We start from the raw sequence: 18419 nt of genomic DNA, 5'->3' as shown, positions 1-18419 counted from the left end.
GTGACCTGTGTGAGCTCACGTGACAGTGAGGCTTTGTGTACCCTTCCTGTACCTACTTTGCGTTCAGTCCAGCAAATATAAAGACAGCCTGTCCGACCTCTCAGCAGGCAGCGATATCTTCATCTCGCAGTGTTCACTTCTATGAAAACAGAGTTTCATCTGAAAGGTAACATGTTTTATTATCATACAGAAACGTCAAAATTATTTTGGGAATGTACTGAGATTTGTCACTGTCTCCTCTTAACGTTTACTCTTTTTTTGTAGGATGAAGTGTGCTGTGGTGTTTCTTGTTTCGTGCATGGTCGTCCTCATGGCTGAACCTGGAGAGTGCATTTGGGGCACAATTTTACACGGAGGTATAGTCTGTTTTTGGTATATTACTTTTTAGAAAAAAATGTTGACACATTCAATTCAAATTTATTTACATAGCGCCAAATAACAACAAACAGCTGTCTCAAGGTGCTTTATATTGTAAAGTAAAAACTATAGAATAATTTCAGAGAAAATTCAACATCTAAAAACAACCCCCTACGAGCAAGCACATGGCAAGAGTGGGAAGGAAAAACTCCCTTTTAACAGGCAGAAACCTCGAGCAGGACCAGGCTCAGGGAGGGGCAGCCATGTGCTGCGACTGGTTGGGGGGTGAGGGGGGCAGAGACAGGACAAAAGACATGCTGTGGAAGAGAGCCAGAGATTAATAATAACTCATGATTAAATGCAGAGAATAAAAAGTGGTGACATCACTAAATTGTGCTGACTGTGTTGCTAATTTTGTTTTCTGCTTTTGTGTCTTTTATTTAGCTGGACATGTTCTCAGGGGGTAAATGACCTTTCTATAAAAACAACAATATCAATAATAATAATAATAATAATAATAATAATAATAATAATAATGACGACAACTTGTAATAGCAGTAGTGTAATGTGGCTTTTCTGTTGTGATGTGTCTACTTTTCTTCAACCAGGATGCTGGGAGAAAAACGTTTAGTCAAAGAAGAGCAACAAGCTCAGCAACAAGATCAGCAGCTGGACAGACGTGCACGTGTTCACTATGAACGACGATTTGATGTTGAATAGAGGCACCTCACTGAAGATATGCTTCAAAGAAAAGAAAAGCTTCTTGGTCTTTAATATAAGAAAAAAGAAAAAAAAAATGCAGCCAATTATTTCTTGAAAATATATTTTCTGTCACTTTGCTTGATAAAGGAATCTTGGCACCTTTATCTTTGGGAATTGTCAGTTGCTTAATAAATACATAGCATGCAGAAACTCTGTGTGGCTTGTCATGTTTGATGCAAATATAATTACAATACTTTGAAAGAAGCCATTTGAGGTGGTTCTGACCAGGATGCCTCTCGGTTGCCAACTAGGTGAAGGGTAACGGGCATTTCCCAGGACACACTGGAAAGATTACATCTCCAAGGCTTGGGAATGCCTTGGATTGCCTTTGTATTGTTAGTATTAATATAGCATTTATTTGTGTTATTACAAACTGGGTGTCTTTAGATAATTTAGCTGGCTAAAGATGAGAGGACTTATGAAGTAGTCACGGGAATGGAGCAACCGTCATTTACACCAAACTTTTTATCTTATTTTTCAGGTAATTTACTGTTATTGCTCTGTAAGCCACCAAAAGGTAAAAACTCAGTGACACAAATTTCCAAGTACTCCAGCTTCCACCCACAATCCAAAGACAACAGGTTAACTGGCCATAGGTGGGAACATAAGCATGAAGGGATGTCTGCCTCTGTGCCATAAGAGAGACCAGTGACTTTCCCAGGGTGTACCCTGCCTCTCGCCCTATGACAGCAGGGATGGACTTCATTGGATAAGTGGAGAAAAAGGACGAATATTAGACTACTGATTATTTAAAACAGCTGTTGATTTAATTGTATGTCGATGGAAACATAAACGTAAGGAAGCAGAGGAAGAAGGGTAAATTAGTTTTGACAAAGTATTGTGTAACAATGGCTATGAACTTAAAGAGACTGACTATAAAGACAGCTGCTCTTGTAAGTTAGAACGCAAAGACATTTACTGTGAATTTCATGCAAATCTCAGTGCTGAACAGGTAACATACTGTATATTATCCTCTAATTTAAATTATTGCAGAAATTATCTGAGATTTATAATTTTCTAATGAAAACTATCTTTCTTATCTCTAAGGAGACAGGGTGAGGAGTGCATTCATTTGGGAGGGGCTCAGAGTAGAGCCGCTACTCCACATCAAAAGCAACCAGTTGAGGTGGTTTCAGCATCTGACTAAGATGCTTCCTGGGTGCTTCTTGGGTGAGGTGTTTCAAACATGGACTACAAAAAGTAAGGCCCCAGGGTAGACCTAGGACACGCTGGAGAGATCATAACTCTTGGCTGGCCTGGGAACACCTTGGAGCCCCCCCGGATGAGCTGGAGGAGATGGCTGGGAAGAGAGAGGTCTGGGCTTCTCTCCTTAGGCTGCTGCCCCAGCACCTGCTGTTTTTTTTCTGTATTATTGTAGGGTCTTAACCTTACAATATAAAGTGCCTTGAGGTGACTGTCACTATGTAAATAAAACTGACTGATCGATTGATTGAATTGTTTGATTAGAACGGTCAAACATCATGGAAAAATCCTATCGAGGTTGGCTTTTGGGACAAGGAACGTCCTGAGTTAATTTGGGAGGTTGTAAGATTCCGGCTAGATATAATCGGCTCACATCAACGCACAGCCTGGACTCTGAAACCAGTCTCCTGGAGAGGGGCTGGACTGTTTTCCAGTCTGGAGTTGGCCTCGGAGAGGCTTTCCAATTTCAAAAGTGTCACACAAAGGCTGAATTTGAATTGTATGCTTCTGTTTTGAAAATAGTGCATGAAGATTTCCATCACTAAAGTCATTAAAATGCTCATTTGAACTTCAATATGTCTGCATTTTCTCCTTTATATTATGTTTAAAAATGTTTGAAAATTAAAAAAGAAAAATGAAAATTTTACAAAATTGGAATATAAGAAAATTTATCAGTAACAACAACCTGATCATAAGCTCCAGTAGTCCAGTTGTACAAGGTATCAAATCTTGTATCAAGGACATATTCAGCTGGGTCTATTATTCCCAACTTCTCTGTTAAATACTGCATTCTTTTACTCTCTGAATTTATTATTTATTATTGACTTTACAAATGATACAAAACAAATCTGAAAGTTTTACTTAGATTATGGAATACAGGAATTTCAGTTGCCTTTCATTTCTCTCAGCAATGGCAAGAAAAGGCTGTTTGAGTTTGCGCAGTGTAATAAATCTGTTAAAACCTGGCTACTGTTGTATAAAAAGCCCTTTTTAGGGTTACAGACATATGCATCAAGCACCTTGAGGTGAGTGTTTATTGTGATTTGGTGCTATATAAATACAATTGAATTGCATGTCAATATGCATGTCATAACCAACAGTTATGACAGCAAGAAAAAAGTGTCATACTTTTATAAATGAAAACTTTTCATTCCAAGTTTTTTTAATATTAATGTTTTTTTTTCCTGAATATCTTCACCTGCACTCAAACTAAATGAAAGAGTGGGCTTTTTTTTTTTTGAATCCACGAAGAGAAGATTTCACAATAAACAAGTGTGAGCTTAATTCACAGACTGATATGTATTCAACAAAATCTGACATGCGGGGAAATAAACAGACTGAGACTGGGAGCAACAACTTAAAAGAAATGCACCCATACAGACACAGACAGGTTTATCATCATGAACATCACCAGGCATTGAAAACCTCATCAGATATTGTTCTGATATCTGAGAGTGTCGCCCCCTTTAAAATGATCCTCATTAATCCTGGTGTCCTGTGCTTTCTTGTCCACAGTGTCCTCTTTGTGATGAGGTCAGTCAGCTCAGTTTGGTCTGAACCACAAGTCCCGAAGCTTCCATCCCTCGCTGGCTCGCTTTCTGCTCTAAGTGTCCCAAAGAGGTATCCGCCGGGGTTTTTTTTCTTTTTAATATCTTTTCATTGTCAGTTACTGGAAGCCAAAGCAGTGGGGGAGCATGCTTGCTACCTTGTTTTCTGCTCTCACATGAAATCATCGGAATCATAGCCGTCCTGCAGAAAACATGCAGTAAAAGAACAGTTACAGACTGTTTTTAACTAAACTCTAAATGCGAGAAGTAATCGAATCTTCCTCAGTGTGTTCATGTCCTCACCTCATTAGTTTTCATGTTTTCAGTCTTCATAAGTGCAGAGTAGTTCCTGCAGAGACCAAAACACAGTGTCACACATAGTGGGCAAACTTTTACTTAAATGTTCTCCCCATTGCTTGTGTGGGTTTCTTCCAGGTACTCCGGTTTCCTCCCACAGTTCAAAGACATGCACGTTAGGTTGATCGGTCACTCTAAATTGCCCGTAGGTGTCAATGTGTGCGTGAGGGTGTGTTGACCATGCAAGGGACTGGTGACGTGTCCATGGTGTTTAAATAATGCAAGATATTGTTTATTATCGTTATCGACAAAATTACAGAAAATATCGATATATCATTTTTGTCAATATCGCACAACCCTAATTACCCCCTTGTGTTATTATTTTTCCAAAAGGGTGAAACCTGCCCTGTACTCAAAATGTTGGGGAAATAGAGAGGGGTCTCACAGCTGTCAAACATTTTGTTATGAGCTTTTCTCACATCCATCACGGAGGTACAACGAATGAATGAAGTGAAAGACTTTATATTTTGCATCTGGGAGATGCACTTAGATCTGGTGAATAAACAGCTTATTTGCCTGCAAAGAAGTTTCAATTAACAGGGATGTAGCACAGTGTAACGGTGACAGTAGTGCTTTGTTCATTTAATTATGTTACATTTTAGTACAATTTCTTTTTCAAAGCCAGGCACTAAATTTAGGTTAAAGACGAGGATCAACTTTATTTTGATGCAAAGATTTATACAGACGTGAAAATGTGAAAGCAGTGTTCTGTTTGCATGACAGTTTAACAAAAACATTTTTGATACTAAAATCAACGAATAATTGTGACAAATAATAAGGATTTCAATACTGAAGAAAATAATAGTGGCCATAATCTGACAGCCCCAATTAAACATTTCTAAAACACTGTCCTACCTGAGCTCCTCCATCTCTTTTTTCCTCTTCTGCTCCTCCTTCTCTCTCCTCTTCTGTTCCTGCAGTTGAGCTTTCTTCTCGTTCCTCTCCTCCCGATCTCTCGATTCTTTCTCTGCCGCCAGGTCAGGGAATCTTTCCATTTTTGTTTTCTCCAGACGGTTTATTATCTCATTAATCTTCTTCTCCACTGCCACGATCTTCACCTGTGAGCACAGAGTCAGTTTGCCAAACACATAAACCAGAGTCAAAATACTAAGTAAAGTTAGAGTATTAAGCTGATTACTGCATAATAATCCATCAGTGTACATGAAGCCTGGTCTGCTGACCTCTTTCTGTCGATAAAAGCCGATCTGTCCGACATCCATGTCTCCTGTTTTCTTCAGGTTGGCCCACGGTGTGTAAACCACATTGATGTTGTTCATCTTACAGCCTGAAAATGTGCAGCACATTAAGTTTAAGCACATCTGCATATAGAATATCCTTTGGTAAAAATAACAACAGAGGAAAGAAACTTCTACAAGAGGATGTCTCAGGTTGGCTACCAGGCTTTGGGGTGAACATTATGTTCTCTTTACCTTGGATGCTGTTGTTTTTCACCAGTTGCGCGCAGTCTATCAGCACCTCTGGGGGTATATCATCGATGGTTAGACCCTAGAAATTAACCACATAATATTCACATCACTGTCACTTTCAAACAATTTCCACAGTATTTTTATGTGTGCGGTGCAGCTGAGATGACCCAAAAAGAGGACAGACTATTATAGTATACTTCCTATAATATACGTTAGTGATAGTTATTCCGCAAATTATATTCTTGATAAATTACTCGTTCCAAGCTGAAGCTCTGGGGCATGGACCTTTATTTAAATGCCTGCTTTTTTAATTTTGTTTTTTAAGGTCATGCTGGCTGAACTGACTCCTCACCTTTGGCATTCTCAGATAAACGTGAGCCGAGGACAGTTTGTCCACATGAAACCTGCGTGTGGGAAAAAGTACATGCTTAAATGACAGGACATCACAAAATATAATTGTAACAATAAAACAGGTAAATTATACATGGAGGGCAAAAATTTGTGAATATCAAAGAAAAGAAACAAATTAAAGTAGAAATAAATTACATTTATAGTTAAATAAATATAAAAATATTACAACAAAAATCTTCAAATAATGAGTTTTAAAGAGATGGAAAATTAAAGTTGAAATGTAGAAAGACATAACTCATACAAAAAGTACAAAGCAGTTATTTAAATCTTGATTATTTGCCAATAATTCTTGGTACATGTTTTTGTTAATTCGGCCCTTCTTCTTTTGGCGACTCACTTCAGGAGTCACCACAGCGGATCATCTGCCTCCATCTCATCCTCTTCCTTGCATTCTCTTCTGTAACATCAACTCTCTGCATGCCCTCCTTCACAACATTCATAAACCTTCTGTGTGGTCTTCCTCTCCTCAAGGAGTCTAATATATCCACTATCCCTCCTCTGTGTCTCTCACTCCCAAACACAGTCCCTGCATTTAAAGTCTCTACTCTCTACACTCCTGCCTTTCCGTCTCTCTGCCTCCAAACAGGCCTTTGCCCTCTCCTCCGATCATTGACCAACAGAAGAACAGTTTCCACCGGCAGAAGCTGGTCAACAGCACCGGTGGCGGTCATTGTTAAGCCGGACCTCAACTGATCAAGTATGGAAATCTCAATCTTGATCATCTGCCATTTATGTCAAAAGGAAACTATCACTGACCTGAGGAAGGGGCCACAATGCTGTGATTACACTTCAGTACTGCTTTGGTCATAAACACACCCAATGTTTAAGTCCAGCCTTTAATATATTCTCACAAATTGTGCTTTAAGATAATCCCTGAATAGTAAATGCGTCTTAGCACATTTAGTTTTAAGACAAATTTATCTCTGGCATCAGGAGCGACAGTTTTATTGTTTATCTCAGGTTCTTTATACAATCTACAGAAAATTCAGGGCATTTCAGAGTTAAGAAAGAATCTCACCAAATATCTTCAGGCCATCCATATTTGATAAGATCTTCATCTGTTGGCATAAAACAGCCTGGAGTTAAGGCTCGATTTTAGGTTCATTACCAGTGTTTAATCAACAAAGTTACACGGTTGCCTGGAGGACGGTGAAAAGGGCGTGAGTGTGTGACCAAAGGACAGTTGTCTTACTTTCATATTTGTCTTTTCCCATGTAGATCGTGAAGGGAGGGTTCACCACTGAAAATGAGACAAAAGGTGGGGCGTTACTGAGTGAAACAGCGAAATTATCTGGCGTGAGACTCGTGAAAGACACAAAACAGCTGTGAAGAGTGCAAAGCTAACAGCTAACGACGACTCAACTCACCGGCGCTCGTGAAGTAAAAAACCATTTTACGTGGGCTGAAAGTCGCCGCTAAAAGTTGACACTGAGTGTTTTAACCTTGGACACCAAAGCGCTGTCGGTGAAGAAATATGAGTAAGATCCGTAAGATCCGCTGCTATTCGCGTGTAGAAAGTGACCTGGGAAGTTGTTACCTAACTGAGGCGATGTAGCGTGTTGCACACAGGAAATAGTGACTTTTGCCTCCAAAATAAAGTCAAACGTCTATATTGATAGACAACTCGACAAATTCAGATTCGTTGTAAGCTATTTTTTGTTTTGTATATAAATTTAATTAAATTTTTGCATTTTAAAATTGCTATTATCTCACCTTACCTGTCAAGAGTGACACTTTCGCAGAAAGATGTTTTATTTTGAAGACCAAGGTCAGACGTTTCTCTGCGCTTTTACTATCTCATTTGGTAGTTGTTTCCGTTTCCTGTTAAGGTTTTTTTGGGGCACTGGCGCGCGCTGTTCAAAACACAGAAAAGAAACGCGCGCGAGTTGCAAGGACAGGAGATCCGCGAGCGACGCAACCATCTTACAGACATTTATCGATTTATGTAGCTCGACAGAAACCTGCTCGGTAAGAAAGCTGAAGCGACTTATTGAGTCGTATTTTCGGTGCTGTTTGTCTCATAATTGCCGTATTTTGGTTTTAAGTACCGTGATGTTAAAAGGTTTACTCGCCAGGTTAAACTATCTCATGCTTAACGCAAAAATGTCTTCACTCTTTTAATCACGAACAAAGACGCTCGTACCGTTAAAGTATGCACAACTGCTGATCGAAATGTCCACTATTTATAAAGTACGCCGCGGTCACCTTTGCATAAGCTAATAATCCCGCCAATTATCTCCTCGCCTCCACTTTCTGCCCTTAAATAACCGCGTCGTTAGCTAATGTGTACCACCGCGCCAAAGCTGGCCTCGAGATCGTTCGCTTTTGCGCACCGACGAGATGACGGTGTTGCTTCAGGTTATATCGCATGTCAAGATTCGTAGTCAGCGTCTTAATCGATCTTTAAACTCGTAGGTCGAAGGGTCTGTGTGGGCTGTTTACCGACCACAGTCACGCCAGACTCCTGCAGACAGTCTGCTAATTTTATGTCAAGAGCATGAAAAATGTCTTAAGGCTGCATTTCTGTCAGTGATCTTTCCTCACTTTTAATCTGCAGTGTGTGCTGCTTTTAACAGCGGATTATGGATCCCCATTTCCTAATTACAAAAGATATCAGCAATGATACTGTAATGTAGCTGCTTCTTAGCAGCTCGTATTTTACTAGGTAACAGGTCTTGTAACCAGTGAAAAGGCTTAATCCTGAGGTTTGGTTGGTTCTTTTTGAAATAAGTCACAGTGTGTTACACTTGCTTCGTCTTTAATTCCGAGTGAATAAGGTAGATTAAAGCAACGCTTTATTTCCTTTTACATCCTGGCTGATTATAAATAAAAAATGTCCCTCAGTTTTAGGCGTGACTGAATGTATATTTAAATAGATAGTCTTGTTTTCAAAGCTTAAAGTTTTAAAATTTATTTTCCCCATCACCTGTCTGCAGGTGAACTTTGTGAAGATGATGCCAGCCACAACCAGAAAGAGAAAGCTCTCCTCCCTGGACTCTGACAGGTATGCTGTGAGAATACACTGTGGGAATACACTCAGGTGCAAGAGAAATGTCTGGGTTTGAATTGCAGAATTGTGTACAGAGGAAAGATTATGGAAGCTGATTTTACCTAAAAGCTGGTATTGGATACTAAGTGGGACTAAAGGCAAAACTACCTTTACAACTTAGCTGAAATTGGGTGAGAAGTGGGGCAAACTGTGTAACAGGTTGCCAATCTATCACAGGGCTAACAGAGTGAGACAGAACAACCCTACATAGTCCTGTATCTACAGCCTACATACATCTAGAATGACCAACTAGCTGAACATGCCTTTGGATAGCGGCTAAACTGGAGAACATGCAAACTACATGCAGAAAGACCTCGTTCAACCCAGAGGTTTGAACACAGACCCTTCCTGTTGTGAGGCAGTAGTGTTAATTGCACCTTGTTGCTGCATTCACAGTTATCCATCCGTTCATCTATTAAAATCATAGACTGCATAAAAAGATGAGCATGGCTTCAGTGTCTGACAAGTGAAGCCAGAAGTGTCTTAAACCTGCATTCTTTCTAAAGGCCAGCAGCGGGCAACTCTGCTTGCAGAACGACCAACCTTAGTTAAGGATTCTACGAGGAAACCTCTGCTCTGTAATCTCAGTAATGATGAGTTTATGGGCTCAAACTTGTCAGTCACAAGTTGTTGGCTAATTAGCATGTGGTTACAGGTCTGTATTGAATCTGTCTCACTGTAGTTATTTCTCTTGTTTTGTTTCTCAAACATCAGTCACCCAGCCAAGAAGGGGGTGAGGCAGGAGATGTCACCTGTGAAGAGGAGATCGCCAAGAAAGCCCCGGCAGTCTCCTACCAGGAAGAAGCCAGCTGGCCGACCTGACACCTCACCACAGAACTCTCCACGTAGACCAGCAGGTTGGATGGAATTAAAATGTTTTGTTGAAATGGTTTTCACATTTTGTGTGTTCAAAAATTGATGTAAATGACACCCCCCACCACCACCACATTATAATTTTGTATTCCTGATCCTTCAATTTATTTGCCTCTTCTTTTTTTTTTAAATATGAAAGGCTCTCCAGCGAGATCACCCCGTAAATCTTCATTCAAAACTTCTTTGGTCACCAGCTCCTTCTATGGCAAGCAGAAGCCAGTCTATCTCACTCCACTCGAGAGGAAGGCACTAAAGGAGTCCCTGCCCTGTCCACCTGCTCCTGCTGCTCTACCCTCTCCTCCTGCTATGACCAAAAAGCCAGAAAAGAAGACCAAGAAGAGCATCAAGGCAGGCAGCAAGTCGAGGAAGGTGGCTACAGAATCTAGTAAAGGGGGGGCGATCAAGCTGTCTAAATCCAGCAGCAGGTTTGTCATAGCTGGTACTTCTGAAGCCTTCTGACATCAAACTCCAATCGTCATAGCTGCTGTTTTAGTTGATCTTTAAGGTTTTTCTGATTCTCATGCTTTTTAATTCAGCAGTGTTGCTGCTAAACCGACCCCCGCTCCCACCGCTGCACCTGCCAGCAGCAAACCAGCAGAGTCCAAGAAAGCAATCACCATAACATTCAGCAGCCTGAAGCCCAAGCCGAAGATCTTTGTTGGAGCCGCTTTCTTCGGTACAGGGAAGAAACCCACATCCATGTACAAGAAAACTGCTCCAAAGTCTTCAGCCAGGCTGGCTGCAGCTGTCCTGCCACAGACAAAGAGCAAGGAATCAAAGCAGCAGTGGCAGGGGGCTCCGATTGTGGACCAACAGCAGAAAGAACCTGAAAAGGTATGTGTATGTTTAAGTTTTGCTAGAATATCTCATCTCTTGAAATCCCTTTTTCTTAAAATCGTGAAGGGTTTCTTTATTCCAAACAGAAGCTAGACTGGGTTACTGTTGGAAGGTAAAAAAAATTATAACCAGCTCACCCATAAAGGGGGAAAAAAAAAACGATCACAATGTGTGACGTGTGATTTGAAACCGAATCCCTACTTGACCTCATTATTTTTCTTTTACTTATAGTTTTTTTTTTTTTTTTTTACATAAAGCAAAATGGAACAGACCTCTCTTAGAGGGAAAAAATAAGATTGACGTGACAAGCACACTTCATATTGTTTTTAGACAATTTAGAGGTGCTTTAAAAAGAAAACTGCTGATAGTGCAAATTAATTTAAACATACCTTAAAGGTACTCTTGTGGGGGGGGAATCAATTTGGTCAATAAAATAAAATCACGATTATTTAATTCAATTCAATTCAATTTTATTTATATAGCGCCAAATCACAACAAACAGTCGCCTCAAGGCGCTTTGTATTGTGGGTAAAGACCCTACAATAATACAGAGAAAACCCACCAGTCAAAACGACCCCCTATGAGGAGCACTTGGCGACAGTGGGAAGGAAAAACTCCCTTTTAACAGGAAGAAACCTCCAGCAGAACCAGGCTCAGGGAGGGGGGGTCATCTGCAATTACTCGTTGACTTTAATAACACACTTGCACTTAACAGTGAGTACCTTGAAATCTAAATAATACTAAATTGAAAATAAAATACAGGATATATAAATAAGATATAAACAATATGAATAAATACATTATAAATTAAACACAAATAATAAATAAATAGGAAAATAAATAGAAAGATAATACCAGCTATTATGACTAATACTAAGAAGAAATAGGACCAAGTTCCATCCATCCATTCTCTTCCACTTATCCGGGGCTGGGTCGCGAGGGCAGGATCCCAAGCAGAGAAGCCAAGGCTTCCCTCTCCCCAGCCACCTCCACCAGCTCATCTCGAGGGACCCCAAGGCGTTCCCAGGCCAGCCGAGAGATATAATCTCCCCAGCGTATCCTGGGTCTGATTATTATTTCTTATATTGAATGATATGGCTACACAAAGACTAAACGCTGCAGGCCTCAGAGTATACTTAGAGCGTAATGTGACATAATAATTTTAATAACCTTTTTTGTGAATTACACTGTTTTTGTAATCGTTTGAAGTCGAAATCGAAACTGAAATTCAGTTAATTGCACAGCCCTGCTGTCGGGGATTTTGTTGGTGTTTGAGCATCAATATTGCAGCTTCTATTTGCCAAATGATGGATACCGATTTTTGTTTTTTTTTTCCCCCCACTCCATAGCAAATATTGCCATGTTGATGTTGATATCTTATCCTGGTTGTTTCCTGCAGACTGCCGTCAAGCCGATGAGCATGGATGAGAACCAACCAAGCACAAAGCAGAGAGTGAAGTTTGATCCAACAGACTGGATGGACTCTGTTAATGAAGAGCCTGTTACTCCCCAGCCATCAAGGTACGAGTGACTAAAACTTTCCTGCTAATTTCCTTTCCTCATTAGAAATGAAAGGAAATAATTTCTTAACTTTACTCAAACTTTTTTTTTTTTTTGGTGTGTTTAACCATCTGCAGGTAATCTGAACACATCTCTTATATTTGTATATTTTGTTTTCTTCCCTTTTTGCCACTGAATGTCAATCTTTGGACGTTGACTAATGTGACAATCATCTTCCTTCCTCAGCTCTCCTAAAATTTTGATGGACAAACACGGGATTAGTCACGAGCTCAAGATTTCGTTGTTGAGGTCTCCAACACAGAGCTCCACAACAGCAGCGTCCTCCTTCAGCACTCAGGTGTGTGTGTGTGTGTGTGTGTGTGCGCGCATATGCATGTGTGCAAACGATTGTTGGACAAAATGTAAATGGTCTGTTATTGACTTTGTTGCTCTGCTTTTACTGAGCATTCAAAGAGCTTTGAGAGGTAACTCATTTTGGTTTGATCTACAGTCATCACAAGATGTTTGTGGACAATATGGTACCTTGATTTGTGGTCCATTTGATTGTTTTGGAAACCTGCTCAGAGTTGCCGGTCTGTGCAACAGGCAGGAACCCACATGCTAAGGTAGGGGTTATACTTGCTTGTAGACACAACAATTGAGTAGTTGAGCCCGTTATGCTTCTGAGGCTCAGCTGACGGGCTTATGTGTAGGTGGTGCATTGTTGTATAGTGTCACAAAAAATGTCAGTCATACTTGAGAACATGCATACACACTACTTTCAAAGTGTCATTTGTCAGTGTTGACCCATGAAAAGATATAGTTAAATATCTGCAGAAATGTGAGGGGTGTACTCACTTTTGTGACACACTGTAGCTACAAAACAATCAGAAAATGTACTTTTTCTCTGGTTCACCACTTTGTTCATACCAAAACTGATCCCTCTCTTCATTCACTTCCTCGCTCCTTCTCTATCTGATGCAGAATCTCTCAGGTCTTAATCGATGTGATAATAACCCCAAAAAGCTGACTTTTTCCATTCGTTCTGCTGTTCTTTATTTGGCTTCTGCTCGGTTGTCAGGTTTGTCTTCTGAGATTCATCAGTTTCTCAGGGTGGCTCAGAATACTTTCTTTCTCCTCCTCCTCACTTTTTTCTCCTCCAGAGATGACTCTTTATTGCCATGGCAAAAAAACAAACACAAAAACCATTTTAACACAAAAATGTTTTTTTGCTGAATAATGCTCATTTTCAGTTTTTAATCACTCAGCTCACTGGAATTCTTAAGATTTGTGCAAATAAACTTTTGTCGTTTCCAGGATGCTTCTACAGCAGAAAGTGGCTCCAAGCCCGTCTTTGACCTGAGTAATATAAGCCCCACCACCACCGACTCCACCCCTCCCAAAGGTGAGTAAACACTGCTTAGATCCCTCATATCAGACACCGAGTGGCATGAAGTAAACCCTAGAGATGTCCAGTTTTACTCAGTTATTCCTCCTTATGTTAATGTGAAAGCTTTTTAAAAATCATTGTTATTCAGTGAAAGCTGTTTAAAGTACGTGTTTTATTTTCTCTAGAGTCTGCAGCAGTGTATCCCATATTTGGTTCAACCTCAAAAAGGTGAGCTGGTTTGTGAAGGATGTAAACAGTGGATGTTAAATGTTAAATCAATAATAAAACTAGTGTAAGATGGGATTTTAAGGTGGTTAAGGGCATTATATAAATAACTGTTTATTTCAGTAACTGAAACAACCCTGAGGTATTCATTTTAAATATCTGCAGGTCAAAGAATGCAGCTCTGCGGCCTCCTGTGTCCTGCAGCACCCCCTCTGGTGTGACGGCGGCACTACAGACTCCTGCTCCAGCTGCTAAAGAGCGAAACGTTCGCAGGAGGAAAGAGAAGCAGGATGATGACCAGCTAATCATTGTAAGTTAAATTTATCAGTTTGTAAATATTTCCATGTATTTGCAAGTGTATTGTTTTTTGTGTGTGTATTGATCCATATTTACTCATCCAGCCTGATGCTGATTAACATCTTGGATCAAAGCCTGTTCAGATATTCAGTATCTTGCCAGGATTTTTAGTGCCAACCACAGTTGAGTTTTTTTATTTTGTTTTAAACAAAACAAAACCTACATTTTACAGTAAAAGTACAAAAGCAAAAGAGAATCTTAAAAAATAACATTTAAATGAGCAAAAAAGCAAATAAATTGCTATAAGTTTGAAGCCCAGATGGTTTTAGGTATTTCTTTTTTTTTTTAAAAAGTCTTGTATGCAACTGGCTAAATTTTAAACATCACCATGTATATAAATCACTCTGTTTTAATCTAACTAAACACAGTTTTACATAAAGCAGAAAAATATAAGTAAATGTTAAAAGATCTCAGCTCTGTGATTTGACTCTTTGCTCCTAATAAATATATAACATGACTTCGTCCTATATTTCACATCCCAAATGTGCAGTTTTGGTTCAGTTTATGTATAACCAGCCCATAAAAATGATGAGATTTGGGTTTTTATTGGTTGCTGTTCTTTTATTTGACTTCAGTTATTCTGTTTCTTTACTGAATGGCTGTCTTTTTAAACCCACCCAACCAGGATGCTGGTCAGAAACAGTTTGGAGCAACGACCTGCAGCTCCTGTGGGATGGTGTACAGCGCAGACAATCCAGAGGACAATTTCCAGCATACCCAGTTCCACCAGCGCTTCCTCGACTCAATCAAATTTGTGGTAAAACTTCCCTCTCTCCCTTCAGTCTTTGCAGAGATCATTCTATGAAGCACTGAAGTGTGACTAGTGCTTTGAAAACACAACAGATTGACCAATCATGGATTGAGCAGATTTGTCAAAGTAGTAAGATCTTAAAAAATTAAAATGCCATTAAACCTAATTATAAGGCAATATAACTATTACCTCAGGCTTTGAGCTATTTATCTTCCAAGAAAAAAGGATGTTTTTCCTTCTTGTCAATGAGTGTCAGCGTGTTTAAAAAAAAAAAAAAAAAAATGGCATGAACTGCTACACATATTTGGGTGGACTTCAGTATACCTGGGCAGCCCACCCATGTACTGTCCATGTGGGGGGGAGCGGTGAAGTTGTTAAAGCTGCTGACAGGAGATTACTTCACCGGAGAAGGTTGTTGTTGTGATTGTTGGCTCGTAACTGCAGCTCCTTTCCTCTGTTGTGTTTCCAGGGCTGGAAGAAGGAGCGGGTGGTGGCTGAGTTCTGGGATGGGAAAATCCTCCTGGTCATGCCAGATGATCCCAAGTACGCCATCAAAAAGGTTTGAGTCAGCACACTGAAGCACTTCAGTTTATTTCTCATACTCTGACTTGTTTGTTGTGAAGTGCTCTCACTTTTAAACTAACAGAAGTATAAACAGTCAAACAGCATTGCACACAAGTTGGTGTTTTACTTAAGTGTCACATCTAATGAGCTTTGAGAGCAGAAAGGGGGGGGGCAGACTTTCAAGTGTACAAACTTAATCCGTTTCGTGTGTTTGGTTTCAGGCTGAGGATGTGCGGCGTGTAGCGGATAGTGAGCTGGGGTTCCAGCAGGTGGCTCTGAGCAGGCCGACTCAGGCTAAAACCTTCCTGTTCATCAACACAGAGCGACTGGTGGTGGGATGCCTCGTCGCCGAGCCCATACGTCAGGTGCGACTGTTTGTGTGTGCTAGCATATCTGAAAATAGAAGCATTTGTTCAGAAATCCTGTTTGTTGGCACACAGTAGCACTGCAACTAAAGATTATTTTCACTGGTTATTTATTAAAGCATTTTCTTAATTGTTTGGTCTGTAAAACAGAAAATCGGTGCCTATAGATGACAGAGCAAAAGTTTCAACAAGTAGCCATCTGTCTAATTGCTGTGGATGGATGAAGCTTTTAAACACGAAATTTGCTTTGGAGATGACCCCTCATTGGGCTCAAATGACTATTCCCCTACATTAAGTGTCAATTGATGCCACAGGGGGCTTTTGTAGGCGTCATAACTTGTGCATAAATTTCTATTCAGGCTTACAGAGTCCTCGAACAGCCGGATCAACACAAGGACATGAGAAAAGACGACTTCATGGAGAGACACAGAGCCTGGTGCTGCTCCACTGTCCCAGAGCAAGCTCTGTGTGGGATCAGCCGGATCTGGGTCTTCAGCCTGGCCAGACGGCAGGGCATTGCCACCCGCATGCTGGACACCATGAGGTAGAATATCAGACACAACACAAATCTTGCTGTCTCCTTACTTCGCAGAAATGCAGTGGGAAGTCATTTTTCTTTGTGTCAGTGTGACTGTGACAGCTCTGTGTGACCCCAGGAGGCAACCATAAGGCATGGAAGGCAAATTGGGAGGACAAGTTGATGTCTTGTCTGAATCCACTGAATCAGTCTGATTTTATGTATCGAGACCAATGTTTTTTAGTCTCCAATTTCAGGTGTTTTTTATTTTTTTTTCTTTGTAGTTCAACAAAAATTGTATAAATACAACTTTCACTTCTTATGGGTTTGTCTTGCATGGCCCACAGAGGCTCAATATACACTTCATTGCAGTGTTTCCCATGAAATAAGATTGTATTTGTGAGGGTGGTGTGTGTGAGAGCAATGGGTAACGGGTCCCCACTGAAACACTTCCGGACACCGCTGTGCATGTTCCAGGCGATTCACTGGTATTGCGGTGTATATAAAAAAAAATCATGTCATAATGAAAATAAAGACTGTTTTTCGGTGCAGACTGGTCTACTGCCCAGCCTGAGCTCAGTTTATAAATTTTGCTTAAAGTGATAAATGAAAGCATATTGACATGTCTCAATCAGCTGCCTCTTGAGTAAGCCCTGCATCCTGTGGACGGACTTGAACTTCACTCTTGGATTGCAGCTGGGGACAGCAGTCCTTGGTCTTGGTGTAGTGACACATGAACCAGTTCTCCATTTGCAGCTCAAGTTGAAGTTTGTCCGACAGCAGCTTGAGGCAGCTGAATGCACTGTCTCAGGTTAAAATGTATGAATAAATAATCCGGACTCTTTGGGTAGCCCGTCAAAATGTTTGAATGGTAAACCCTGTGTGAGAAACAGCAGGTGGTAAATAAAGTGGAAACAGTCTTGCATAAAGTGTCCAAATCAGTCTAAATAGGCTTTGCATGGCCTTACATCCTATTTTTTCTCTTTCCTTTTTAGGAGTACGTTCATGTACGGCAGTCACCTAACCAAGGAGGAAATTGCCTTCTCTGATCCGACGCCTGATGGCAAACTGTTTGCCACCAAGTACTGCAACACACCAGCCTTCCTCGTTTACAACTTTGTTGCTTGAGGAATTCAGTTTGGAAGGAATTCAAAATCTGTTCCTGACTGAACTGGCAGTTCGTAAAATTCTCTTCATATGCAAAGCAATAAGTATTCAGGTTTTTCCATGCTGATTAGGTCAGCCTATAGTTTTGGTTGTACACAGTAATCAGCCACAGTATTAAAACCAACAAGGATGTTGGCAGTGATCCTTGAGGTCCTGCGGGTCACAGGGTGGAACCTCTGCTGATCAGGCCTGTTCTGTCACATGAATGTTCAGACTGCAGTCTGAGAAGTTTGGAGGCCACAGCAGAACCCTGAGCTCCCTGTTGTGTTCCTGAGCAGTTTTTGTGACCGGTACATTGTCCTGTTGGGAAGATGCTATTCATGTCAATTTGTCAGTGGTTTTTAATGCTGTGGCTCGAGTTTAATTATATGTTCTCTATTGGATAGCTGTATAGTTTCTAAAGGCTTGAATCATTATTTATATTCAGGACTGCCTCTTTCACTGTTGAATGTTTTGTTATAATGGCAGTGCTTTTGGATGTTTGTATTTTTTTTCTTAATAAGCTTGAATCCTGACTGAAGACATTTCTGTTTGCTTTGTTTGGAGTCATTTGTTATGTTCAAATGAATGAAAACTAGAAGCCTGTTTGATACATGTTCACCTGAACTGAATGTTTTTGTACTCTGAGCTCAAAGTTTTCTGAAGATGTTTATAGAAACCAACCTGTTGAAAGGTGGATGCTATCATTGAGGCATTTTGGCTTTGTAAATATATTCAATAAACATTGACTTTGTTTTTTGATTCTTGCTCTTTTCTTTAA

At 40.3% G+C, this 18419-nt stretch overlaps 2 protein-coding genes across 5 annotated transcripts; one reads left to right on the top strand and one right to left on the bottom strand.

Moving 5' to 3' along the window:
• Positions 1–3520: 3520 nt before the first annotated feature.
• On the bottom strand, positions 3521–7631 carry ccdc25 (coiled-coil domain containing 25). Its single transcript, XM_030721502.1, has 9 exons — positions 7432–7631; positions 7257–7304; positions 7083–7122; positions 6006–6057; positions 5657–5732; positions 5408–5511; positions 5082–5284; positions 4173–4218; positions 3521–4071 (listed from the first exon to the last, which is right to left on the bottom strand). The coding sequence occupies exons 1-9, from the start codon at positions 7454–7456 to the stop codon at positions 4042–4044; spliced, it is 624 nt and encodes a 207-aa protein (XP_030577362.1). The 5' UTR covers positions 7457–7631; the 3' UTR covers positions 3521–4041.
• A 277-nt stretch (positions 7632–7908) lies between these two features.
• esco2 (establishment of sister chromatid cohesion N-acetyltransferase 2) lies at positions 7909–18400 on the top strand. 4 transcript variants are annotated; one of them, XM_030721680.1, is made up of 15 exons: positions 7909–8032; positions 9001–9068; positions 9828–9970; positions 10126–10411; positions 10523–10820; positions 12223–12344; positions 12570–12681; positions 13641–13728; positions 13899–13941; positions 14104–14248; positions 14921–15052; positions 15516–15605; positions 15832–15975; positions 16335–16519; positions 17488–18400. In XM_030721680.1, the coding sequence occupies exons 2-15, from the start codon at positions 9016–9018 to the stop codon at positions 17618–17620; spliced, it is 1974 nt and encodes a 657-aa protein (XP_030577540.1). In that variant the 5' UTR covers positions 7909–8032; positions 9001–9015; the 3' UTR covers positions 17621–18400. The 4 variants fall into 4 exon arrangements, with proteins under 4 accessions (XP_030577540.1, XP_030577539.1, XP_030577538.1 ...); XM_030721679.1 differs by lacking the exon at positions 7909–8032 and adding an exon at positions 8335–8422 and having other exon boundaries at positions 10526–10820; XM_030721678.1 differs by lacking the exon at positions 7909–8032 and adding an exon at positions 8335–8422.
• Positions 18401–18419: the final 19 nt, after the last annotated feature.

This window comes from Archocentrus centrarchus, chromosome 24 (assembly GCF_007364275.1).
Source record: "Archocentrus centrarchus isolate MPI-CPG fArcCen1 chromosome 24, fArcCen1, whole genome shotgun sequence".
In the NCBI taxonomy this organism is placed as follows: Eukaryota; Metazoa; Chordata; class Actinopteri; order Cichliformes; family Cichlidae; genus Archocentrus; species Archocentrus centrarchus.
Note: the sequence above shows the minus strand (reverse complement) of the source record. Positions and strands in the feature narration are given on the sequence as shown.